The following is a 23,479-nucleotide window of genomic DNA, read 5'->3' on the forward strand; positions in this document are numbered from 1 at the left end:
CTTGATGCTGCAAGGACTTCAGTGCTTTTGAAAACATTACCCTACCCTTTAAGCACATGCATATAGCTTATTGTTAAATGAAGGCTTCAGAGGGAGCTAAGTAATGTCTAAGCCTCTAGCTGACCCTCTGCCCAGGGGTGACTTTCACCTGGGCTCAGCTGTTTCTACTAAAGTCATATAGGCCATGGTCCTGTTCCTATTGAAATGAATGCAAGTTGTGGCATTGGCTTTCAGTGGCAGCACCATGAGAGCCCCGAGACCTATGCTTCATATAGATCAAACCAGTATCCTTCTACCATGGTAACATCACGGCCTGATCAAGCAGTGCTAGAAGATGGGGTTCAACTCTACTAATGGATAAGGCAATGGCTTTCTAAGTCAGAGATTGTGGGTTCAAGTCCCATCTGGGGTGAAAAACTACTTTCTTGGGGGGGAGGGAGAGATAGCTCAGTGGTTTGAGCATTGGCCTGCTTAACCCAGGGTTGTGAGTTCAATCCTTGAGGGGGCCACTAAGGGATCTGGGGCAAAACTGGTCCTGCTAGTGAAGGCAGGGGCCTGGACTTGATGACCTTTCAAGATCCCTTCCAGTTCTATGAGATTAAGAGGTATATCAGTAAAGGTCACATTGTTACCACTTTAGTAAAATCTGTGGAAGTCGTCAAAGAGTGGAGTCAGGCCTTAATCCAGCAATGCACTAACCCTGTGTTTAAACACTTCCCTCATTGAGGCCCGGTGTCCTAAACTTAATACATTTCAAACATTTTCTGAAGGTGGTTTCTTCCGAGCGAGTCTGGTACAGGGCCTTAACGCCATACTCAAGTTTTCTCCCTATCTTTGACTATTGCAAAATTCTTCTCCCACTCCTTCAGGAGGAGAGTACAGTTCACCCAATTAAATTGAATACCAGAAATGGTAAACATAATTTTGTAAGGCTGATCTAAATATTTCCTTGACGTATAAGCACAAATCCACTTAATCAGATTGAAGAAATGGTTGTTTTGTCACTCTAAGCCCAGCCCTCTCTCCAGCAGCAGGAGTCTGAAAAAGCATGTAAGCAAGTTTGGGAACGATGGTGCCTTTTATTCTGTAAACAAGAAAGGAGGCAACATAAAATACTCTGCATTCCCTTTGTCACTCCACACTGAAATGAGGTGTGGTCAGGAGCAATGAACATCCACTGCTGGGCAGCAAGTAATTAGAAAAACTCCCCCCCAATACACCTAAAATGAGGATCATAATGAACAGAGCCCACTGACACTAGAGGGCACTCGACTTGCATGTGTAAAATACGTTACAAGCTTACTTTGTTTTTAGCAAGTTTTTGGCACTTTTCAAGCTCTTCGCTGTTGAATCTGCTTCTGAAGTAAACAAGTGAAAGTTATACACATGTCCCACAGCAAGACAACATCAAGGATGTAAACATTACTGGATGGGCGTCACATAGTTAAAAATAGTCTTCTCCTCAGACAGCGATCTGTGTGGCTGGACTTCATAGTAAAAGATCCCATTTTGCACATGAAGAGGCAGAAGATCAGCTGAAAACAACTGAACAAATTCCATCAACACAACAGTATCAAATAGCAGCTCTCTCTGCTCATGCCACTTAATACTGAAAAATAGTGATCCCTGTCCAAGGAACTGTTTTTAATAAGTGGTTTAAAATGCACAGGAGCATACGCCTCATGACTGCACGGCTTTCAGAGTAGCCAGATCAGGTGGTTTGTCAGAGAGGGTTAGAGTTGGTGCTAGCTTAAGTCTACTACTCAGCAATCATCGCTTATTATTGGACACTCATTCTGTCCGTGGTCAATAAGCTTCTTATTTAATTGACAGCCGTGTGCAGGTGATGGCAAAAGAAAAAAGTTCCCAATGTCATATCTGTGATAGCATCCAAGTTCTCTAGTCCACTTATTCTCTCTCTCTTGGTGGTAACAAAAATCCTGGAGTTGACATACTGGTCAGCCCTGGGGAGCAAACAGACCCTTACAGCTACGTACTTCCCTGACCCACGCTTTAAAGAGCAAGGCGGAGCTCATAGAAGAATGAGGTAACTCTTCTCCCAACGGGTGCGTACATTTCCCGCTGGCTCTTCTAGTGCCCATTAGGAGAAAGGGAGTGGGGGCTTGGCAAGGTGACCGTTACATAAAGAAGAAGCTACAGAAAAAAGAAAAAGAAAAGGTTCAGAATCCAAATGAAAGGAAAAAAGAAAATGAAACATTTTAAAGGAAGTAAGCTGTGAAGGAGAGAGAGAAAGAGTGAGTGTGTGCGCGGGCGTGTGTGCATACGTGAAGGCTTTAATGTAGCAGGAGCAGTGCAAGGATCTGGGCCCATCAAGCTACTGTTTAGTGAATGGGGGAAGAGGAGCAAGGAATGGGGTAAAATGAATGCTGCCACTGTGACCCACCTTGGCACATCCCAGAAGCAATCAACCAAGAACAAGAAATGTCTGCCTCAACATCAAGCAAGCATGAAAACGTCACCCTTGGCGTTCACACATACATTCACTTCCTTTTTTCACCCAACAGCCAGCAACGACAACAAAAGAAAGTTACAAAGGCCACACAAAAACTAGAGTGTTTGGGTAAAAATATATTTCCCCTTTCCCACTTTGTGTGTTGGCACGATTCACATGTGCACCCCAGAGCACATACAAAAAAAAGGAACTGAACTGTGGCGGAAGGCTATGATTCATTTTGAACTTCAGAAATGAAATATTTTGACACCAATAAGACATCTAAGAGTCATACATATATACTTCTGCATTAACACTGGCTGGAGGTATACAGTCATTTGGACAAAAACATGGGTTATTTTCAAAGAGCAAGGTAATAATGTTCTACACCTCTAGTTTAAAGGCCATCAGCATATATTTAAAAATAAGTACACAAAATATTCCTACTGCTGTTCACAGCTTTATTTTCAGTTAGTTTAAAAAAACACCCTTCATATTTGTATAATCCCAGGCTGTCACACCCTGGCCCTTAGGGCCTCCTAGATGATCTATACTGTAAATGCAGTTGGGCTCCTTGGAGAAAGGATGTGACAGGAATAAGCTGTTTCTAACAGCTTGAGAATGGCAAATCACAACATGATTCAAATGGATAGATCTGATAACACACACAAGACATTGCTGTTTTTCATCACAACAGTTTAAAAGTAGAACAAGAACTACTTGAAAAACAAACAAACAAACCCTTGATTGTGTTAAATAAGGGTTTTGTTTGTTTGTTTTTAAAGACACAAATACAAAAGTCTTCTTGACAGGGTTATAAGCAGGTAACATATACAAGGCAGCAAAAGGGTAAGTGATCTTGTATTTAAGAAAACTCCCAGTAGCCCGTAGCTAGGAACACAGAGTCTGGCTTGGCAGCTGAGTGGATGCATTCTGCAGATCAGAACCATGGCCAGTTTTTACTAGCTGTTTCAGATTCCGGCCTGGAGCTGCCACTGAGTGGAATACCTTGTAATTCCCCCTTTCCCATCAGCCACAAAAATGACATGTCACTCTATACTGAAAGATGAGATGGATTATTGGAAGTACTCAGGTAGCCATAGTAACCACTGAGGATAACCACAGTCACAAGGCCCAGGGTAAGAAAGGGCACACTATTTACTTCATTCTTATATAAAACATTATACACAGAGTGGGATTTTTCCAGAGCCCTCAGTGTTGGCCTAACTCTGCTCCTCAAAACTTCAAGGGGAGTTTCCCCATGGATTTAAAGAGGAGCAGTGAGGCCAATATTGAGCACTCTTGAACAATGACCCCTTTATAACCAAGGAGATGTCAAGTCAGTAGAAATAAGGTGCCTAATCTGTGCTTTTGAAAGTCAACCCCCAATACTCACAGCAGTGCATTTTGGAAAAAGTATCAGTCGTCCCCGGCTGGCCAGTGTGTCATTCAGACTTTGCCTATGGGTTTTATTCCACATCCAGGGAGTGCTTTAATGCGCAGATCTGCACTCTCCATTGTTTGTTCCTGCTCATTTAGAACATCCTAAAAAGGGACATCCCAGCACCTCCGGGAAATGCAGCATTATCAGTGACTAGTCGTTGTTTAAACATCCTACCCTTCGCAGATCCTCACAAGCAAGAGTTAGGGTTATGTAGCTGTCATGAAAAAGCGAATGCTACCTTAAGCTGGAATTTTCAAATGAGTTGGGGTCCCTAATAGCCAATAGGAGCTGGTGCCTAACTCCCTTCAGAAATCCCAGCTGAAGATGGTTATTGTTTAATAAAAGTTTTTAAAGAACCCTCAGCATTGCCACTTATAGAAAAGTCAACTTTCATTCATTTCCAAAGTGGGCAGAGAGGTCTCTTGCTGCTGTACTTACATGCAAAGGTGAAAGAAAGCACATCCAACTAGATTTGAGGGGATCACTTATTCCGTGCAGAGCCAGGGACTACTGTGAAAAAAGGCATAGATACAGAAAGGAGAGAAGTGCAGCAGTAACAAGCTAAACATGGCCCAGGGATTCTTAAATCTTAGTGCGCCATTGGGAAAAAAAAAAAAAAATTTGTAAGTTTAAATTTTATTCCCGGCTTCTCCAAAACGATGGTTCTTTGCTAAAAAGGGAAACAAACCAATCCCTCCCCCCAGCATTTAATACATTGGCAACAGCTTTGTGTCCAAAATAAAAACACCTAGTCTCAACTAATTTTCTCTGCCAAGCTTCCCTTGAAAGGGTTTTTAAACTGAGCAGGAGAAACTAATGTTAAAATTAAGTTCTCTTACTTGGCACAACCCCCCCCCCCCCCGTGTTAATTAAAAATAGGACACACACAGACACAGCTGATGGAAGCACGCTACACAAGCTTCAAACTTGAGCATAGTGCATGATCAAATGCAGCCCATGGTTAGGAAACTGGTTTCATGTGTTCAATACCAAGTGAGTTTGTAAGGTTAAGCTGAAGCAAAACTGCAAGGATCTCGGATTTTTACTGCTATTTAACCTGGCTACTGCAACTGTCAGTCCTTCCAATGATTGTGATGTTCACATGACAACTTAGCTTGAATTTCAAAATAGTTTCTTCCCTGCTTTTCCTCTGCTTAAATTTATGCAGTTTGTCCAGCCACCCTTTCCCCTCCCCTAAGAGCCATGTTTACGCCGGGGGGGGGGGGAAGAACACAAAACAACCCCCCACAAACCTGCCTTTGTGAATGTAGTTACATGACCCCTGTGCTTGGGTAGAAACAAGCAAAGTTGGAATGTGTGGGATCAGGTGAAGAGGGTTAATTTCAAGAGTGCTTTAAAGAAAGAAACAGGAGACTACCTAGCTAGGAGCAGAGGGGAAGCTGGCAGAACATCAGCAGTAGAGAAAGAAATCCAGAAGTCAGAGGGTAAACATGGGTCGCCACTTCTTGGAATGTATCAGAAAGGAAAACACTCTGTCCGAAAAGGAATGGCATAGAAAATACAAATTAAACAGTTAGGTCAATTTTCACACCAAGTACGCCCTAAAAAAAGGCCTGGCTTATGCTAGATGTTCAGTCACCGTTTTTAAATGCAAATTATTGTTTGCATCCCAAGCCTTAGCCGGCTGCGCAAAGCTGATCAGTGCATTGATGTTACCTTTATTATGCCTTTGTCAAGCAAGATAAGCTACATCTTAGCCCGGTAAAGAGTGAACAGCCATATTCTCCACTTTAGGAGCACAGAGTAACTGAAGTTAATGGAGTTTTAATTTACTCCTTTAATGGTTCACTGGCACTTACCAACAGAAGACACTATATTCCAAGACTGATCCTGCAACCACATAAGCATGTGCAAACATTTACTCCCATAAGGACTTCTACTAAAGTCAACTGAACTATATTGCATGAGTAAAGTTACGCTTGTACTTATGCGTTTGCTGGATGACTCTTTTACCCAGGCAATCTGTGGAAAGTGTATTCAAGTTTTGGGATGGGTTTCGGTCACCTGGTTAGTTTTTGATGAGGGACTCTTGATTTCAAAGCAATAGAGGGGGGAAAACCTCCTGTCTTGGGAATTTGCAGCTCCTTTTGATGCACACTGTACAGCTTTTAGTGGTTAGCCACAGCACTTAATAGAGAAGAGTTATTGCAAAAATATTTAACCCGTTGGGTGAATAACAAAAAGCCAGGCCAAAAGTCATTATCCATAAGGTAAAAAACTCATGCAAGAATAAGCATGCAAGGTCAGTTGCTCTTTTGTTACCTACACACACAAAAACCTAACAATGGGATTTCTACAGTCTTACAAGTCAGCTATCAAAGAAACACTCATTTAAGTGGACGTCTGGGGTTAGCAATACACTGGGGAGACTCTGGCTAAGTTTGCACTGATCTTATTCACACTGAATAGTAACTCACTTCAGATTTCCATGGCAGTACTTGTGCTATTCAGTGCGAGTAAGGGGACTCTCAGTGTGGCCTGTTGAGAGCAGTGTGTGCAAACGAGTAACAGCAGCAAAACCCTTCCAATCTCTTTAAGTGGCCTTGGATCAAGCCAATGACGCACAAGTCTTGCTCTCAATTCAAAGCCAAGTGGCAGGTCTGATCTATTGTGGCTGTTCTTACCAGAGAGAAATGGCATCAACTTTCCAAACAAAAACACCCCCCGCCCTTCAATTTCCAGATGCTCACTGCTTCACCCACCTTTCTCCCACCCACTCCATTATTAAATGAGTTAATAGTTATTTGTGTTTAAAACAAAACCCAAACAGATGGAAGAGACGCGTTACTGCAAAAGCAGGTGAATGCAGGAACATCCTTGGCTTGCCAGGCTTTATGTGAAGCTTGCACTGCAAGTTAAAAAAAAACAAAAACAAAAAACATTAGAAATAATAGAAACCCAAAAGAAAGAAAGAAAAGAAAGAAAGATGGGAGAGCTGACACCAGCATTCTGCTTCGGTGGACGCCCATGCAAAACGAAATTAAAAAGGAGTGAAACCAATTTTAAAATTGGAGTCAATTCTATTCTATATGACAAGCAAAAGCAAAGAAAAACTGAGTGGAGAAAAACAAACAAACCACATAGTTAGTCCAAACTAGGTTACTGTTTGATAGTGACTTAGGCCAATATTTTCAGAAGTGGCTAGTGATTTTGCATGCCCAACCTAAGGGTACATCCAGAGTACCCGCCGAATCGGCGGGTAGTAATCGATCCCCGAACGTGCTCCCGTCGACTCCGGAACTCCACCAGGGTGAGCGGCGGTAGTGGAGTCGACGGGGGAGCCGCGGCCTTCGATCCCGCACCATGAGGACCCGAGGTAAGTCGAAATAAGATATGTCGACTTCAGCTACGCTATTCCCGTAGCTGAAGTTGCGTATCTTACATCAGGCCCCCCCCCCCCAGTGTAGACCAGCCCTAAGACACCTTAAAAGGGATTCTGATTTTCAGAGAGCAGATGCTTAACATTTTCTGAAAACCAGGCCCCTTTAAGACATCTCAAGTTGGGCACTTTAAGGTCACTCATCACTTTTGAAAACGTAGCCTACCGGTTTGATCCGGATCCCACTGAAATCAGTTGGAGTCTCTCTTCAGTGGGGGTTGTCCCAGGCCCCAACTGAACACCCTGCATGGGGTAGTTTAAGGACTTCTACTAGGACCGAATACGGCCTAGTATATTTGCACCGGTTTGAAAATTCCTTTCATTAAAAGGAAGTTGGAAGCGAAGTTTCTTGTACTGTTTTACAAAGTGACTTTACATTAAAGCAGCCAAACAAAAAAAGAGTTCCAACTCCTGTGCCTGTCTGAGAAATTGTAAGTAAAACAACGCACACTTCTAAGTACGCAGCTGATGACCTATTCAATGGAACAGGCAAGAGCCGAGAAGCATTTCACCGATCTTATTAAAAAGGACCTACTCTGGTTGTGCCATGACCACACTCGTTGCCAGCAACTGCCACTGGAACATGTAGGTATGAAGAAATGCCAAGGCCACAGCTAAGATTATGGGATCAGGATGGGATTTAGGCAAGCACTTAAGCATATGGTTGTACAGCGCCTAGCACACGGGGCCTGGTCTACAAATAGGGCCCCTAGGTGCTGTGGTAATGCAAAAGTTAATAATGATATACCTCTAACTCCAGGGGACTTATGCCCATGCTTAAGTGCTGCCCCCACTCAAAATTCTTTCCTTAACCAGGGCTATCATCAACAAAAAATGTTAGAAAAATGTGTGTGAATTGTAGATCTCATTTCACTCAGGAATCCATCAGAAAAACACAGTAAAAAGGGAGTAATAAGGACAGCTGTTTATTCTCATGGGATGGGACCAAATTCTCTCCAATGGAGTTAGGTGAGGAGAGAATTTGGCCCGGTTTCATCATGCTGGCTTGTGCAGAATTTTGATACGGTCTCAGTGGTCCAAGTTACAGATGTGTAATCCCACCTTTAAAAAGAAGCAGTCCAATAAATTGCATTCTGGGGAGGCTACAAGGGAAATCCAGCTGAGAGCATTTCAGGGATTAGCCTGATTTCCACTGGTAATTGTATAAAACATCACAGTCATGCCACCGCAGTTCAAAAAGAAGAATAAAAACCCTTACCTATTAAAACTGTAGCATTTCCTTAGAGTGCAAGAGGAAATTTAAAGGTTTTAGGAACCAAGATATGCTACAATGCAGATGCATCCGCATTTTCCTTTCCAGCTTCTGTTAGCAATTTTGAACATTATAAAACAATTTGAGCAACTCCCAACAGCTGGTGTGGAAGGATACTGAGAGGCGAGACTATTTTAAAACATATTTACAAAGCAAAGTGCATGTTCCTCATGACTGGATTTCTATGGCAGAATAGAAACCATGTGATTTGTAATGGCAGCTAGAAACAGGACGTATATAATACACCAATCTCATGCAGGTGCCAGAAGAATTCACAGGAACAACTAGTAGCTAACGTCTACTATTGAAAGTTACAAAACCAAACCCCACTGCGTATAGCTTCAGTCTGATACAGAAGAGATGAAGAAACCTATTGCAGATTTTATATAAATATTAAATTAGCAGCGCCATTTAAGAGATTTCTGAGTAGGAAAAGGTCATCAAAAGTTCCAAGTTACTTAGAAAAAGGCAATAATACTAGGGGAACACAATGTGGGAACAGCCATGCCAGGCAGGACCCTTGTTCCAGTCTATCCTATTTACAGAGAGCGCACAAGGGAGAAATCTCAGCATCCTAGGAAGGTTGCTGCCAGATATTATTAGTTCTGTACTGATCTGCTCTTTGGATTATTTAATTAAATGAGTTTCCAGTACACATGAAAATGCTGTATTTTCTCTATGCTGGTTTTTGCGTAAGCTTTCAGAGCCAGATTCTCAGCTAGAGTAAGCCAGCATGGCTCCCTAGGAGCTACATTGATTTACATCAAGTGAGGAACTGGCCCTTCCTTGTTTTAAATGTCTTTGCTGGGCGTGATTTTCAGAGCACTGATCCAGCAGCAGAAACGAGAGACACACACTCCGGCTTCTACTGGTACAAGGATGAGAGCACGGTGCCACTGCCCATTGTAGAAAAATACACTAGTGTACACGAAATAAAGTAGAAGCTCACTAGTCCACTTATGAATAGTTGAAGTTAGTCAATTAGCAAGTAAGGTCTTCCCCACACTTGAGAGTTAATTCAGATTAAGATAGGATGGGAATTTAAAGCACACCAGCCATTCCTGAATAACTCCACATGCAGACAAGCCCTAGGTGACCAAATCAAAAGCAAAAAATGCCACATCATTAATTGCACTTCAACCATTTTTCTTTTGTCAACAACAGCTTAGTGTTAATTATTTATGACTGTATTTCATAGACTACCAGGAAATGCCCTATGTATAATGCAAGACCTTGCAGGAGCATTGGCTATTAAACATTTGCTGAGGTCTGGAGACAACAATGTTTTGTGTGGATTAAAAAGTGTGTTACTCAGTGAGATTCTACAGTATCATTCTCTGTAGAGGGTATGTGATTTCAGTAAAATAAAGGTGTGCTTTTATCTCAGGCAACCTGGGAAAGAATCAAAGAGGAACCCTACCCTATCTGAGATTGGTACTTCTTACCTAAGACTGGCCTTTTAGAATAGATTGTCCTGTTCTGCTATACAGACAATCCATTCTTATTGTACTTCAGCTCTGTCAAACTTGTTTGGTTTCATTGTAAGTCTCCAATCCCGAGACAGTTTTGGGGGTTTTAAAGCAGTGTATGGAACAAAGCCAATAAAGGGACAAATTCTGCCCTTGGATACATTCTGCCATTCGGAAGCCCCGTAAGTATTTGAGTAGAATTGCCTCACAAGTGTAAATACATAATAGTAGAAAATACAATGCCATTTATCTTTTGCTAGATGTATCAGTTGTGCTATCTTATTATGCTGAATTGATACTACATGAATTAAATTAACCTGTAATTATAGGTACCATGGTTTAAAAAAAAAAAAAAAACACCCCAAGTATTCACTTTTTGGCACTAGAATGTTCCATGTCAAAATGACATGGCTGTTAAGCTTTTGGTTTTAAAGGCGTTTATAGCTATAACCGCAATCCTAAAGTATTTAGAATCAGGAACTATATTTAAAGTATAAATGGGGGAAGGAAGTACAAGTAGAGACGCTCTTATTGGGCTCAGGAGAATAAGTCTGACACCTTAGTGTCCCAAAGTTGGTTCCGAATATGCTTGAGAAATCACAGATTAGACCTCCACTTTCTGACTGCTCTCTCAAACCAGGCAGAGGGATAAATTAAACTTTACGGTACCCTTTTAATGAAACCTTAAAATCATCTCCCCGGCCCGCCCCTTGGAGATCATATTTTATTTGATCAGTCTGGTAAAAAGCCCAGTTTCCAGTCTGATGATGGGAAAAAGCAAATACAGACACGCAACAGAAAAAAAAGCCCACACACGCTGGAATAAGGCCACAAGGTTGTAGTGCGACAGCCCCTTACTTTTTCTTGTCCTTGTCTTTCTTGGTTTGTTGGGAACCAGCCTGTTGAGCCTGTGACTGTAGCAGCTGAGCGGCTGCCTTCTTCTTCTGGAAGTTGCTCAGCTCCTCCTCAAGCTCCTTCTTTTTGTCGTCCACTTTTTTCTTCTCTTCTTGGTGTGTCCGCTTGAGATGGTCAAACTTTTCATGGAGCTGCCCAGACAGGGAGGGGATGATAGAGTTGGAGGGGGAGGGGAAAAGAAGATTGCTTTTTCTTATTTGTATGTATTACAGCACTTCCTACAGGGGTCCCACTGGTCTAGGTGCTCTGCACGCACGTAAAGCAGAACTGCAGCGCCTGCCCTGAAGAGCTCCCAATTTGAGCAGACAAGACGGCCAAAGGAAGTATTATGTAACCGAGGCAGAGAAAGAATAAGGGTCAGATTGAAGGTCAGTGGGACTTAGGAGCCTAAATCCCATTTCCAAAATTTCTTATGCATGAAGAAGCCTAAGTCATTGAGGCACTTTTGAAAATTTTTAGCCTAGGTCCCACAGGAAGGCTGTGGTAGAGCTGGGAATTGGAGGCAGATCTTCCCCCTCCAGGGCCTTCACCACAAAACCAAGTTTTACTGATTTTAAAAAGAAATTTTCCTAAAGGGATTTTAAACATTCCTGGTATTCTACAAGGAGGGGCAAAGCATGAAGAGGTATTGCTGGGTGCTTATATACTAGTTATTCTGCCAATGGGCTTCAGGGAGTTAGGATTTCACCTTTCGCTGCAGGAAAGCTACGTGTGAGAACTGCCTTAAACATCTATTTCATTTAAGTACTGACATGGATTTGAGATGACTGCATGAAAGACCCAAGCCAACTAGCATTTCTCCTCCACCATATCTTCAGGCTTTTTGGGGACTGCTAGATAACTCATTCCCAATTCCGAGCACTGGGAAGGTTACCGCGATGTGTCTTGTTCGTTTTAATGAACAGACTCATACAATTTGTGTTTTCATGTGTGTGCAGTGACAAACTGTTGTACATTGGTGACCAGCAAAACTGCTACATGATCACCTGATGAAAAGCCTCCCAGAATCTCTCATAACATTCACAGATATCTGTGCACTTACACACACAGGGTTTGATTCTCCTCGGCCCTGCACCACGTGGAGACAGCTACATTCACACAAAGCGAGTAGACAGTGGGTGCAAAATGCTACCACTCTGACCCGGTGGCATGTTCCACCCCCTTTGCAGAGATACAACGGGACAACACAAGGTGCAAGGAAGCAGGGAATTGGGCCCTCGGCTTTAGACCTCCACAGAGCAGCTCCTGTTCACATGGACCTCTTGGATAACGACAGTTCGGCTGTGCCCTTTGGGGCTGCACTCTGAGAAACCCCGCCCCTGCAGTGGGTGGGAGTCCAGAGAACAGTGCTGAGCTGCTGAAAGGCTCGATGCAGCAGCCAGGTTTCAAAGGACTGTAATGGTTGAAACGTGGCCCCTTCAAAGCCAGAGAGTCTGCAGCGCTGGGTGCCATCCTGCAAAGCCATCAGCTCCCCAGACTGCAGCTATCCCCAGTGCTTTGGGCGAAGGGGAACCACTGAGCTGTATGACCTAGCACGTATGCCCCGTTCATTGGGCAGGAAGGACTCCCATCTGCAGAGCCGGCATTACATGGCGGCTGGGGTTTTACAAAGAAGCCCGAGAGAGTTCTCTGTGCCGACGGTATTTATGTGCCCCCCCGTGTCTGAACCCCTCACAGTCTTCAATGTCCGTATCCTCACAACCACCCTGAGAAGCCAGGAAGTGCGATTAGCCCCACTGTCCGGGCAGGGGAACTGAGGCACAAGGACCTTAGGTCAGGTGCTTAGGTTTCTAACGCCCACTGAAAAAATCAATTTAGGTGCCTAGACACCTTTAAAAATCTGACCCTAAGTGACTTGCCCTATGTCCCACAGGAAGTCTATGGCAGAGCAGGGACTTGAACCCACGCCTCCTAACACCTAGGCACATGCCCTAACCAGTGGGCCATCCTTCCTCTCAGTAGGATCCAAATGCCTAAGCCCTTTAGGCCCCTTTCAAGCTCCCAGTGTAAACCCCTGTGCGTAACCCTTTTGGTTAGCAATCACTCACATCTTTCTCCGCTTCTTTCAACTCCGCTTCTTTCTCCTTCACTCTCATGACGAACATCTGTCTCATTTCTTCCTCCTTCTTCTGCAGCTCACCCAGGAATTCATTCCTCTTCGCTTCATAGGTTTCCTGGAGACTATTACAAATACACAAGGGAAAAAAACAGTCAAGATTACACTTAGTGCATGGACCAGAGATATTTGCCCCAGGCTTTGGGGCTCTTGGCATGTCACCCCTCACTCAGCATTGCCATGGAATTTCAGAGAAGAGACCTGATCACATTGTCCGGATCTCAGTTCCAGTTTTCTGGAAGGCCGGATCTCAGTTCGTTTTCTAGAAGGAACTTCCAGTTTGGGAGGTTATATAACAGATACAGGCTTTCAGAGTCTGCAAGTCACTTAACAGGCAGCAAGAGTGACTCAGCTTCAGACGCAGCTACTGCATATGCATTTACTGCAATCCAGCTGCTATCATAGCCTTCCACCACTGATCAGTTATACATTTCTCTCTGCCCCCAATCTTCTTGCCTCATCTTCTGTTTGTCTGGCATCTAGCCTATGTAGGATCCATGGATCCAGGATTAACAGAACACAGATTCTGGGCTGGTATGTTTCGTAAAGGACTATTATTCTTCCTCTGAATCACCATCTTTTACAGCTTTAAATTCTTCATTCCTCCATCAACACAATGGAATCTGTTTCTTGACACTGATTTACTACCCAGTGAGGAGCTGCTGCAGCAGACCTCTGGGGGATAAAATCGGCCCACACACACCTACACATAGAGCTGCGATTTTCAGAGTCACTCGGGGGATTTGGAAGCCAAATTCCCATTAATTTTATTCCTTTGGTGGCTTTGAAAAATCTCAGTCAAAAGGACAGCTAGAGTTTGCTGGCAACTCTTTCCCCAGGTTGCATTCCTGAGAACAAACAATCCCAACTAAAGCTCCATTGATGTGGATTGTGGGTTTACACACAGGCTACGTTCTATGCATAGGCACAATGAGGAAAATTAAAACTGAGTTAGTGAAACATTTGCTCCTGCTTTGGGCCAGTGCTTTATTCTTCATTGCGTGCCGGGATTTTCTTCGTTAGTCCTTCGCGCAATCCCAATCAGACAGCCTTCAGATTGCTACATCTTGGGTTTAATCCTGCACACAGTGCTGAGCAACCCCAGCTCCCACAGCCCCTTGCAGGAATGGGTCTCTCAGGAGCTGCTCTTCTGCAGTATCAGACAGAGACAGCAGTCTCATGATGCCAGCTGACCTAGCTGGGTTCCCAGCACTTGAATGGTTGAAGTCTCATAAGGTTCAGTTCTTGTGAGATTCTCACCATCTGAGAATGGGAAAATGAAAATGAGCTTCTTTTGGATCTGGACTGGAAACAGTCCCAGACTGGTAATAATAGGTAAAGATCCAGAGAAACGAATCAGAATCTACCTGAAACTCAATTTTAGATAGAAGGTTCTGTTTGTGGCCCATCTCTAATTGAAATCCTTTAAGTGTCCAAGTGTAGGCTCTGGATAACACTACCTTCTTCAAGAAGAACAGGAGTACTTGTGGCACCTTAGAGACTAACAAATTTATTAGAGCATAAGCTTTCGTGGGCTACAACCCACTTCTTCATCAACAGAGCTGCTCCCTGTGCGTGCTTTCAGTTTTATCTGTTCATTTGAGTGAAGATTAGAAACTGCAGTTGCAATATAGTATTCTAGAGAGCAGCAGAACCTTACAAAACCAAACTGAAAGCACTCCATATCCTGCCTTGCGACCCACATCTTGGTAACCAACAAAAGAGCAGGGTGGTGTGGAAGGAGGAAGGCTGGCCAGCTCATGCAGGGTTTTTTCCGTCGACAGACAAAATTACTCATTTTTACTGATATTACCTTACTATTTTAGACTGGGATTTGCAGAAGAGCCTACCAAAGTTAGGCCCTCAACTACAGTTGGAAATCCCACCCTTCATGCGAAACTTTCAAACCACACAAAAGCCAGCAAGCTAAATTGTTTGTTGATGTAATACCACTGACTTCCTTGGAATTTGTTTGGGGCAAATTCTCTGCTGGCAGAACTCCATGACTTCCCCAGAATTCGCCTGGGCCAAATTCTTTGTTGGGGCAACACCGCTGACCTCTCTGCCGTTATTCCAGCGGAGAATTTGGCCCAGCAATTCAAAATTACATATGGAGAACTCACTTCCAGCCTGGAGGAGTATAAAAGCAAGGCCATTTGGGATTTCAGCAAGTTCTTCCAGTCGCAGCTCTCAAGAGACGCTGTAACTTCAGCTAGCAAACAAAGAGGCATAAACCTACATTCCAGAGAAAACTCCCAGAATCTGAACATTCACATCCAATGAAGGAAAACATGTTTCCAAATTACTGTCAATTTAAAAACAAACAAACATTCTAGCTTTTATTTTAAAAATCGATAGGTCAGTTAACAACCCAGAGAGGGAAAGGATTCCACAGAGAGGAGGAAAATGCACGAGAAGCAAGGGGAGTACAATAGTAAAGAGATGCTGTCTGTTTTTTGTGAGGAACAAACCACCTCTTCTCAAACAAAAAGACAAAACCAAAACCTTCTATTAAGGAACACAGACACTTCCTCCTATTTTAGCACCTCTTTGAGCCTACACAAGCAGTGGCCTGCATTCTTGCAATGAGCTTAATTGCACTGATACTGGCCTCTCATTTACATGCTTCCTTTCTGCAACATCCTGTTTAGTGTAAACAGTTTGCTGAGGTCTCCTAGCCAGCTTGGCTTAAGATTAATCGAATGCTTACTGCTCCTGACAGAGTAATGTGAACCAGCTGAGGAACCAGCAGTGCTGCAGACGTGCCCATTGCAGACCACTACTCAGACTCGAGGGAATGCATATTTGCTTGTCTTGGGAGGAATAATGGATACAATCCCTACACGACCGTTTTCTCTCATTTTGGAAATACAACTACTGCAGGAAAGGGAGTGGGCGTACTTTAAACTAGCATCCACCCGATGTATACAATTAGGTACTTTCCCCATTTCCTTTCTACTTATAACTTGGGCAAAAGTGGCCTCAAGTACACAGGAAGCAATGGAAATTCCTTGGATTCCTGAAAGGGAAGGGCTGAGCCCATCTTAAGTCATTGCTCTCTGGAAAGGAAATCAAATAAACTTCACCCTTCAGCTGGTTACAGAGCAGGGGCCCGGCTCCCTCTCACTCATGCCGGTGGAACTTCGCCTAGTCATTGAAGCTTAACACTGGTGTCAGTCTGGCCTTACCTTCCAGACCGGGGGCCTGACTCCTCTCCCCCACGCCACGGAGATCAATGATGTTATGTGAGCATTGGTGAGAGGAGAACAAGGCTGTAGCTTTTACCTCGAGCTATGGAACACACCTAGGTTTGTGTTGCCAAGGAGCAGAGAGAAATCCTGTTTGCATTGATGGGTGCCGGCAGACAATCTATTTGCAATCTCAAGGATTAACATGACTGTTTCCCTTCACAATTAAAACCGTCCCCTCACAATAGGTTACTCACTCTCAGAGGTGACTCAAAACATACACACATCTCAGATTTAGGCGCAGGCTGACTTAGTGGCGTAATAGTGGCAATGCAATCAGAGTCTAATTTTGGATCTCACTCACTCTAGCCAGGACTTGGGGTGCTGAAAAGGCAACATGCTTGGCTGTTTGGATGAGGGGGAAAGAAAGAAAAAAAAAAAAAGGCGAGTGTAGGAGGGTAGAGAAGGAAAAACAACTGCTGTCACTCACACCCACAAAGGAATATGGCCTTTGTTATGCTTTCATACCTGAATGGTTTACTATCAGGGTCAGTGTCTTTGAATCCCATTTCTTCTAGCTTACAGCGCCTGTACAATTCATAGTGCCGGGTGTGCGTCTGCTCTCTCAAGTCCTCCATGTTCACTCGGATCAGCATCTCACGCAGCTTCACAAAGTCACAATGGTTTTCATTTTCAACTGCAAAAGAAACGAAAAGAAAAATGGTCATCAAGGAAGAAAAAAGAAAGTTACATCCAGCATTCAGCAGATTTTCCCCATTGCTCTTTCTTCATGGTTTCAAGTTGCTCGGTGAGCAGCTTGTGTGATCAACAGGAACAGGAGGAAACTGCAGAAAAATGTTCTAACAGCTGACGAATTATTTTGCAAACACTCTTGCAGTTTGTTGTGCTGGGTCACTCACATGCTGCTTTCCAGTCGGATACCTCTACGTTTCCTGCCTGAGTGCGCACCAAGAGCAGGGCATCAGCACTATCCATGCTGGCAGGATTAGACAGTACAGTGGTAAAAATAACCAGGCCCTCTCCATTTCACGCCATCCACCATTACTACCACTTGGGGAGCTGCAGGGGGGTGAATTGCAGGGCGCACGCTTTACCAGTGTCTATACATTCTGGGCTGGTTTTTCAAACATTAAGGGTATGTCTATACTGCACACTAACACAGGGGTCTGACTCAGGTTCGAGTCCAAGCTCCCCTTCTGTCCACACACAATTCAGTCTACCTCGGATCAGCAAGAACTCAGGACCCGGGTCCGTGAACCCTGCCAGGGCAGTGGGTCAGAGCCCAATTCCTGCTGAGACTTGGGTCCAAGCCTGTCATTTTGCAGTGTGGACGCAGCTCAAGCTGCAGATCCGAGTCAGACGGTCTGAGTAGTGCAGCATGGACGCACACAGCCTGAGGACCCGGGGCCAGCAGTTGTAAGCCCAGGTTTACAATGCAGTGTGGACACTCAAGTGTGGGTGTGGAGGCACCAATTCCACAAGCCCGACTCCCACACACCCAGGCTTAGCATGCAGTGTAGACATGCCCCCAGAGACAAGTTCTATTCGCAGGTAGACGTGGGGCTTCCAATGACTTCCAGAGGGACCAGCACATCCAAGGGGAGAATTTGGCCTTTTTTGGCATTTTGTTAGAATTTCTGGATGAGAGTTTCACAAGCACTCAGCATTTGCTTAACTCCGATCCCATTTCAATCAATGAGAAAACTCCCATTGACTTTCATCAGAGAAGAGTGAGGCAAGTGCTGCATTCCTTGAAAATCCCACCATGTGCGAGCAAGAGAGAGAGAGAAAATAAAGCAAACCATTCAACTGGCTGACCATTCCCTGTTATTCAGAGTTAGTTTGCTGGCACTGAAATGCCAGGCACATAAGAAGAGACCATTTAAAAAAGAAAAATAAGTGACACATGAAATATTTGCTAACGTCTCTGAATTCTAACCTGCTCTTCCCCAGATCAGTCAGGTTGTAGGCTCACGCTTTTCACAAGTGACCAAGAGACAAAACTCAACTTTAAGAAGTGCTTACGAAACCCTGTTTTGTTTTGCTTTTTAAATGGCCTTTTTGACCACTGCCAAGTTCTTACTGCCCAAGGGCAGAAATTGGCCAAGCAGCCTCCACAGATCAGCAATTTTTGTTTTTAAACTGGATGGCATAAAACAAGGAGTTTTTGTTTCTCTTTGGACATACCCTGCACAACCCCCCATGGATACTGCCTGGCCTTGCTCGTCTTATTGCCAATCTTCACTTCTTCAGTGCTGCCAACAACAGCAAATGGAAGATGGACCTACAAAAGCAAAGAGACAAAGAGATTAGCGATTTCCTGTGTTGCTTTGCCAGGGAGTGTTTTTGAAGAAAACTCTATTTACTATAGCAGCTGTGATTTTTTATTTCAAGTTTCTAAAATGCCTTTGCAATCCAGCTGGTGTCTTTGGATGATCAATGGAGGCTCTAGAGCAGAGGCATGCTCTGACTTCAGATAGGAAAAATCTAAAGCAAATGAGCCACCTCCCACAAAAAAGTCCTAGTAAACCACAGCACTTGCATTTCGTTACAACATGGACTTGATATTTAAAGGTCAGTGCGCTTCACTGCAGCTTAATACCCAACATGTTCATTTTCATAACAAATTTAACCCCTCTGTTGTTTGAGATGGGACAGAGATGAAATCCTGCAAATAGGAGAGTCATTAATTTTCTTTTCTCTGTGTGTCTATCGGAGGACCATACGAATGTTAAACCCGGTACGGGTGTCCTTTGCACAAGGCAATCAAAATGGAAACAGATTTGAATGTTAAAAAAAAAAAAAAAAAAATCAAATGCCACACAGTAAAAACAACTGTGCTTCTCAAAAGAAGGGGCCAAGTTAAAAATTAAATGTTTGCCGAAGCCTTTTAATTCAGCCATTTGCAGTAGCTAGAAGTAACGGTTAGATCTTCCGGGCAAAGGGCTAGGCTGTGACTGCAGACACAGCCCTAAGCAAGAGGTGGTGTGTAAACTGCACCATCCCTGGAGGCAGCCTTCCTCACAATTCATCCCTGGCTTCCTACCGGGTAGGTGTGTGTTAATTTGCAGCAGCAGCACACTTGGGACCCGCTATGGCCAGTTGTGCTAGCCAGTAAGGAGCGCGCCAGAGATCATGCCTGAGTATGAGTGGGGAGAAGGTAGGGGGAGGACATTTCCCACCACCCAGTTGCTCTGGGAGAAGGGAGGAGAGAGACCAGGACGAAGGCAGCTGATCAAAGCCCTGAAAGGGGATTTCAGACAGTCCCGGCAGCTGGAAGAGATGCACAAAACCCCTGCCAAGAGGAAGCTGGGCCTGCACGCCAGCCTCGGGAGAGCTTGGCCAGGTGGTATTTTCATAGTCTGTCCTTTGAAAGGGCTGGTATGGACCAAGGGGCGAGTCCAGAGACCAGTGCCTGGGCAGCCAAGCCAAGAACGGGGCAGATGAATGGAAGGAGAAATTCTCCCTGCCTGGCCATGGAGCAGCTGCAGCTCCCTCGCTAAAACAAACTCCCACTGGCCTTTCCGCTCAGCCCCAAAGGGGTGCAAGTTAGAGAAGCAGGATGTGCTTCTCCTCCCCAGGCGCCTGCCTCTCCCCTCCCTTCCTCGCTGCCATGCGGACTGATTGCAGGGCTGGGCTCTGCACTGTGCCAGGCATGCACCCACTGGGATTTTGCGCCCCCTTCCCTCTCGGAGTTTTGCTGCCCCAGGGACACAGGGGCTAGATTTCACTCTGCTCACCCACTCCTGCTTTCCTGGAGCATCCAAACTCTCAGGCTACATCCACACTGCAGCCACGAGAGTGCTTCCCAGCCCGGACCGACAGACATACGCTAGCTCAGCAGCAGCGTAGGCAGCAGCTCAGGCTAGCCACCCGAGTACGTACCCAGGGCTGCGGGCTCGTACGTACTTGGCCAGCTAGCCCAAGTCGCTGCCCATGCTACCCCTGAGCTCCAGCAAAGCTAGTGCATGTCGGTCTACCCTGTGCTGGGATGCTTGCTCCCAGCTGCAGAGAAGACATAGCCTCAGTCACTTCACTGTGCAACTCCATGACCAGAGCTCCGGGACGGAGCCACAGAGGACAACTTGCAGTTTAGCGCTGGCACCACAGACAGCAAGGACAGCCTTCTGTTTAAGGCACTGCCCAGGTTCAGCTTGTGGCTCTGGGAAGGCAGCTAGACACAACATAGCCCTTAAGGTTTGTGAGGCGCTGTTAATACAGCAGTGGGCACCAGAGAAATTCCCAAGAAACAAACTTCAATATATTTTTTTTTAAATATAACAAAATAGAAATAGTTTTCTTGCACTAAGTGTGGCTAGAAACATACTCTCAGCCAAGCACAGCTAACGTGATTCTAGGCCGCCCGGGTTGTAACCATGAGCTAAGTTGTTAGAATGGCAAAAATGGCCGATCTCCTCAAGACAATGGTTCTAATTGCCAAAAAACAGAACAAATAAAATCTGTGTTCCAGGATACCAAGCAGCCAGTCAGCCCTGGGCTTCACCTGAGGAAGAGCAGTGGGGGAGTGTTGAACTTTTGCTCTCACCAAAGAATAACTGGGTTCAAAAAAGAACTAGATAAATTCATGGAGGATAGGTGCATCAATGGCTATTAGCCAGGATAGGCAGGGATGCAACCCCATGGCTCTGGGCGTCCCTACCCTCGGACAGCCGGATCACTATGCGTATGTACAGTTCCTAGCACGATGGGGCCCTGATCTTGGTTGGGGGCCTCTATGAGCTACTGTAATACTGTTAGAGGCAAAGGGCTTAGATTCCTCCTTTGCTTTTGCAAACAAGCCTCCCAGGGTGCACTTCATCTCTCCCTGCATAACGCTTGTGTAAAGGCCTGGCTACGCTAGCTTTATTTCCCTAAATCTCTCTTATCGCTACCACTGGTGCAGTTCGTGCTAGCACAGGTCAGTTGCCAGCAGTCCCCACCACTTTAACCACCGCACCACCCAGAACTGCTCCACACGGGACCAGAGCACCAGCTGCCTGATTCTAGTCCTCCTCCAGAAACTGAATCAAAGGAAGGTGAAGCGGATCACCCAGCAACAAGCCGCGAGTGGGAATAGGAGGCCTCACTCCAAGTCCTCTCCCTTGACCACTACATCACTCTGCCCCCCGGGGATAGGAATATTTAGTAAGGGGAAAGGCACATGGGAAAGGACACGATCAGCAGAGAAGAAATATTTTTTCAAGATTTTTAAAATAAATATCAGTGCCCAATCCCACCCCGTTCCATTAAGTCCTGCAGACCAGAGTGGAGAGGGGCTTCCATCAAACTATTTATTGGCTCATCTTTGAGTTTCAATGGGAAAAGCAAAAGGATGCAGCATTCCTCCTCCCTGGGGGTGGGGGATGGATGGGTTCAGAAAAAAAACACAATACTTACGCTCATTGTAGCATTTATCTCAGCCACTGTCTCTTCATCTGTCGGGAACTGATAGATCTGGACACCATTGCTGACCAGCTCGCTCATGATTTTACTCTTGAATTTATGCAACTCGTTTTTTGCAATCGTATCAGCTTTGGCTATTATAGGGATAATGTTAACCTGCAAGGCAAAGAGAGCGCTGGCATTTTACTTTGCCAATGGCCTCATAAAGGACACCTCCCTCAATATATTCAACCCGAAGAGGACAAAGAACATGGCACATAAAAGCAGTCATGCAATACAAACTTTCTACTAGAACAGGAATTGCCGGTCCATCCAATTCTTTTGATGTTTTTGGGGGTGTGGTGTGAAGCAAGCAACATTGGCTGAGACAGGATTGCGCCAATCGCGTTTCATGTGTAGAGAAGAGCTCCATTCAAAGTCAAATGCAATTTGGCAACACTTATTTCCTCTTCTGTAGCAGTGGTTTACTTTTTTAAATAGGGCGGAGAGAAAATGCTGTGTCACAGACTATCCAAACAGTTCCAAAGGAAATTACCATCTAGGCACTCATCCTCTTCAGACCTGTAGCAGACTTAACTACTCTAGGGCTCACCTTCAGAAAACAGCCTAGAGATTGATCCTTGAGCACCTCTACAGCCTAGTGTAGAAAGGAAATGTTCAGATCAGATGAACAAGGTGTAGGGATTGGACAGAGATGAATTGTCCCTGTATTGCATTGGCCTGAAATGAGCAACCTTGTCCCTCTCCCCCATTAAAGAAGCTTGCACCCCCTATATACTGCCTAGGGGAGTGGCACCAAATCTGGCAAACTTCAAGTACATACAGGGACAAACTGGACACAGAGCCAGATCCTCAGATGGAGCTAAACTGACTTACATTGGCTGAGGACCATGGGGCGATAGGAATCAGGGGGGCTTCATGCAGGCCACAGCTCTGCTGTGACAAATGAAGATCATCTGTGTATCCTTTCTTGGTCACTCTCTTGCCCTAGATTGCTGGCTGTTGTAACTTGCTTACAGTCCCCCAAGGGTCTGGCCGATCCAGCTCACCACAGCCATAGGTTAATGTAGCTCTTGCTACACAGTGCCTTTTAAACCAGCTCTGAAAAGACCATACTGCGAGGTGTGATCTAGGGCTGATTAGTAGCCTTCCTTCAGTCATTCTGCCCTGTGGCAATATAAAATGCTGCTACAGTAAGGAAGTCGTTAATATTGACCTATGTGGAGACATTTTAACTACAGTGCTTGAAAATCCTCTTCAATTACAGAAACTAATTCCTTTCTGAGGATGGCCCTGTAACAGCAACTAATCCCTGTCCAGGGAAAAGTTAAGACTAGTGCCAATTACAGGCAAATTCTCCGCAAATCTCTGCAACTACAGAACAAGCAGACTCCAAGCTTTACCCACATCATCAGGCAACCTGTTAGGAATTCTTCAAGGCTCTCGGGCACCAGAGTCACTCAATAGACGTGGAACATTCTACGCATATGAAATGAAGAGCTACCTGCTTTACTGTCCTGCACGAATTTCAAACCAGAATGCAAGCAGTTGACCATGTCACAGTGCTGGTGGGCAGAGGGCACTTAAGTATTTAGGAATACCAGCTTCCTTTCAAGTGGGCTTGGGTTTTCATCTAACTTTTCAATACTAAAAGATGCTCTTGAACATGAAACATTTGAACATGAGCTTCTCTTTACCCATCTGTGGGCTAAATCAGCGCCCCCCCCCACCCACCGCTCGATCCACTGGCTGCATCATCAGTAAGGATTGTTTAGCCTGCAGTGCAGAATTGCTGATC

General features: G+C 44.8%; 1 protein-coding gene across 3 annotated transcripts in view; it reads right to left on the bottom strand.

The window, feature by feature from the left end:
* Positions 1-798: 798 nt before the first annotated feature.
* The window catches only part of SEPTIN11 (septin 11), a 70,655-nt gene continuing 47,974 nt past the window's right edge, over positions 799-23,479 (bottom strand). The window contains exons 5-11 of one of the 3 annotated variants that reach the window (XR_002908112.2): positions 21,676-21,837; positions 18,466-18,562; positions 16,786-16,954; positions 13,002-13,134; positions 10,897-11,084; positions 4,335-6,765; positions 799-2,154 (exon numbers count right to left, since the gene is read on the bottom strand). Coding sequence is in view for 2 of the 3 variants with exons in the window: in XM_024199920.2 (XP_024055688.1) it covers positions 2,139-2,154; positions 10,897-11,084; positions 13,002-13,134; positions 16,786-16,954; positions 18,466-18,562; positions 21,676-21,837 (765 nt within the window). In the remaining variant the exon portion in view is untranslated. Of the gene's footprint in view, positions 2,155-3,216; positions 6,766-10,896; positions 11,085-13,001; positions 13,135-16,785; positions 16,955-18,465; positions 18,563-21,675; positions 21,838-23,479 lie in introns of those variants that run through there. The other 2 variants (XM_024199920.2, XM_024199919.2) reach the window with 2 other exon arrangements.

The sequence above is a fragment of the Terrapene carolina genome, unplaced genomic scaffold (genome assembly GCF_002925995.2).
Source record: "Terrapene carolina triunguis isolate 2854851 unplaced genomic scaffold, T_m_triunguis-2.0 Scaffold136, whole genome shotgun sequence".
NCBI lineage: Eukaryota > Metazoa > Chordata > Testudines > Emydidae > Terrapene > Terrapene triunguis.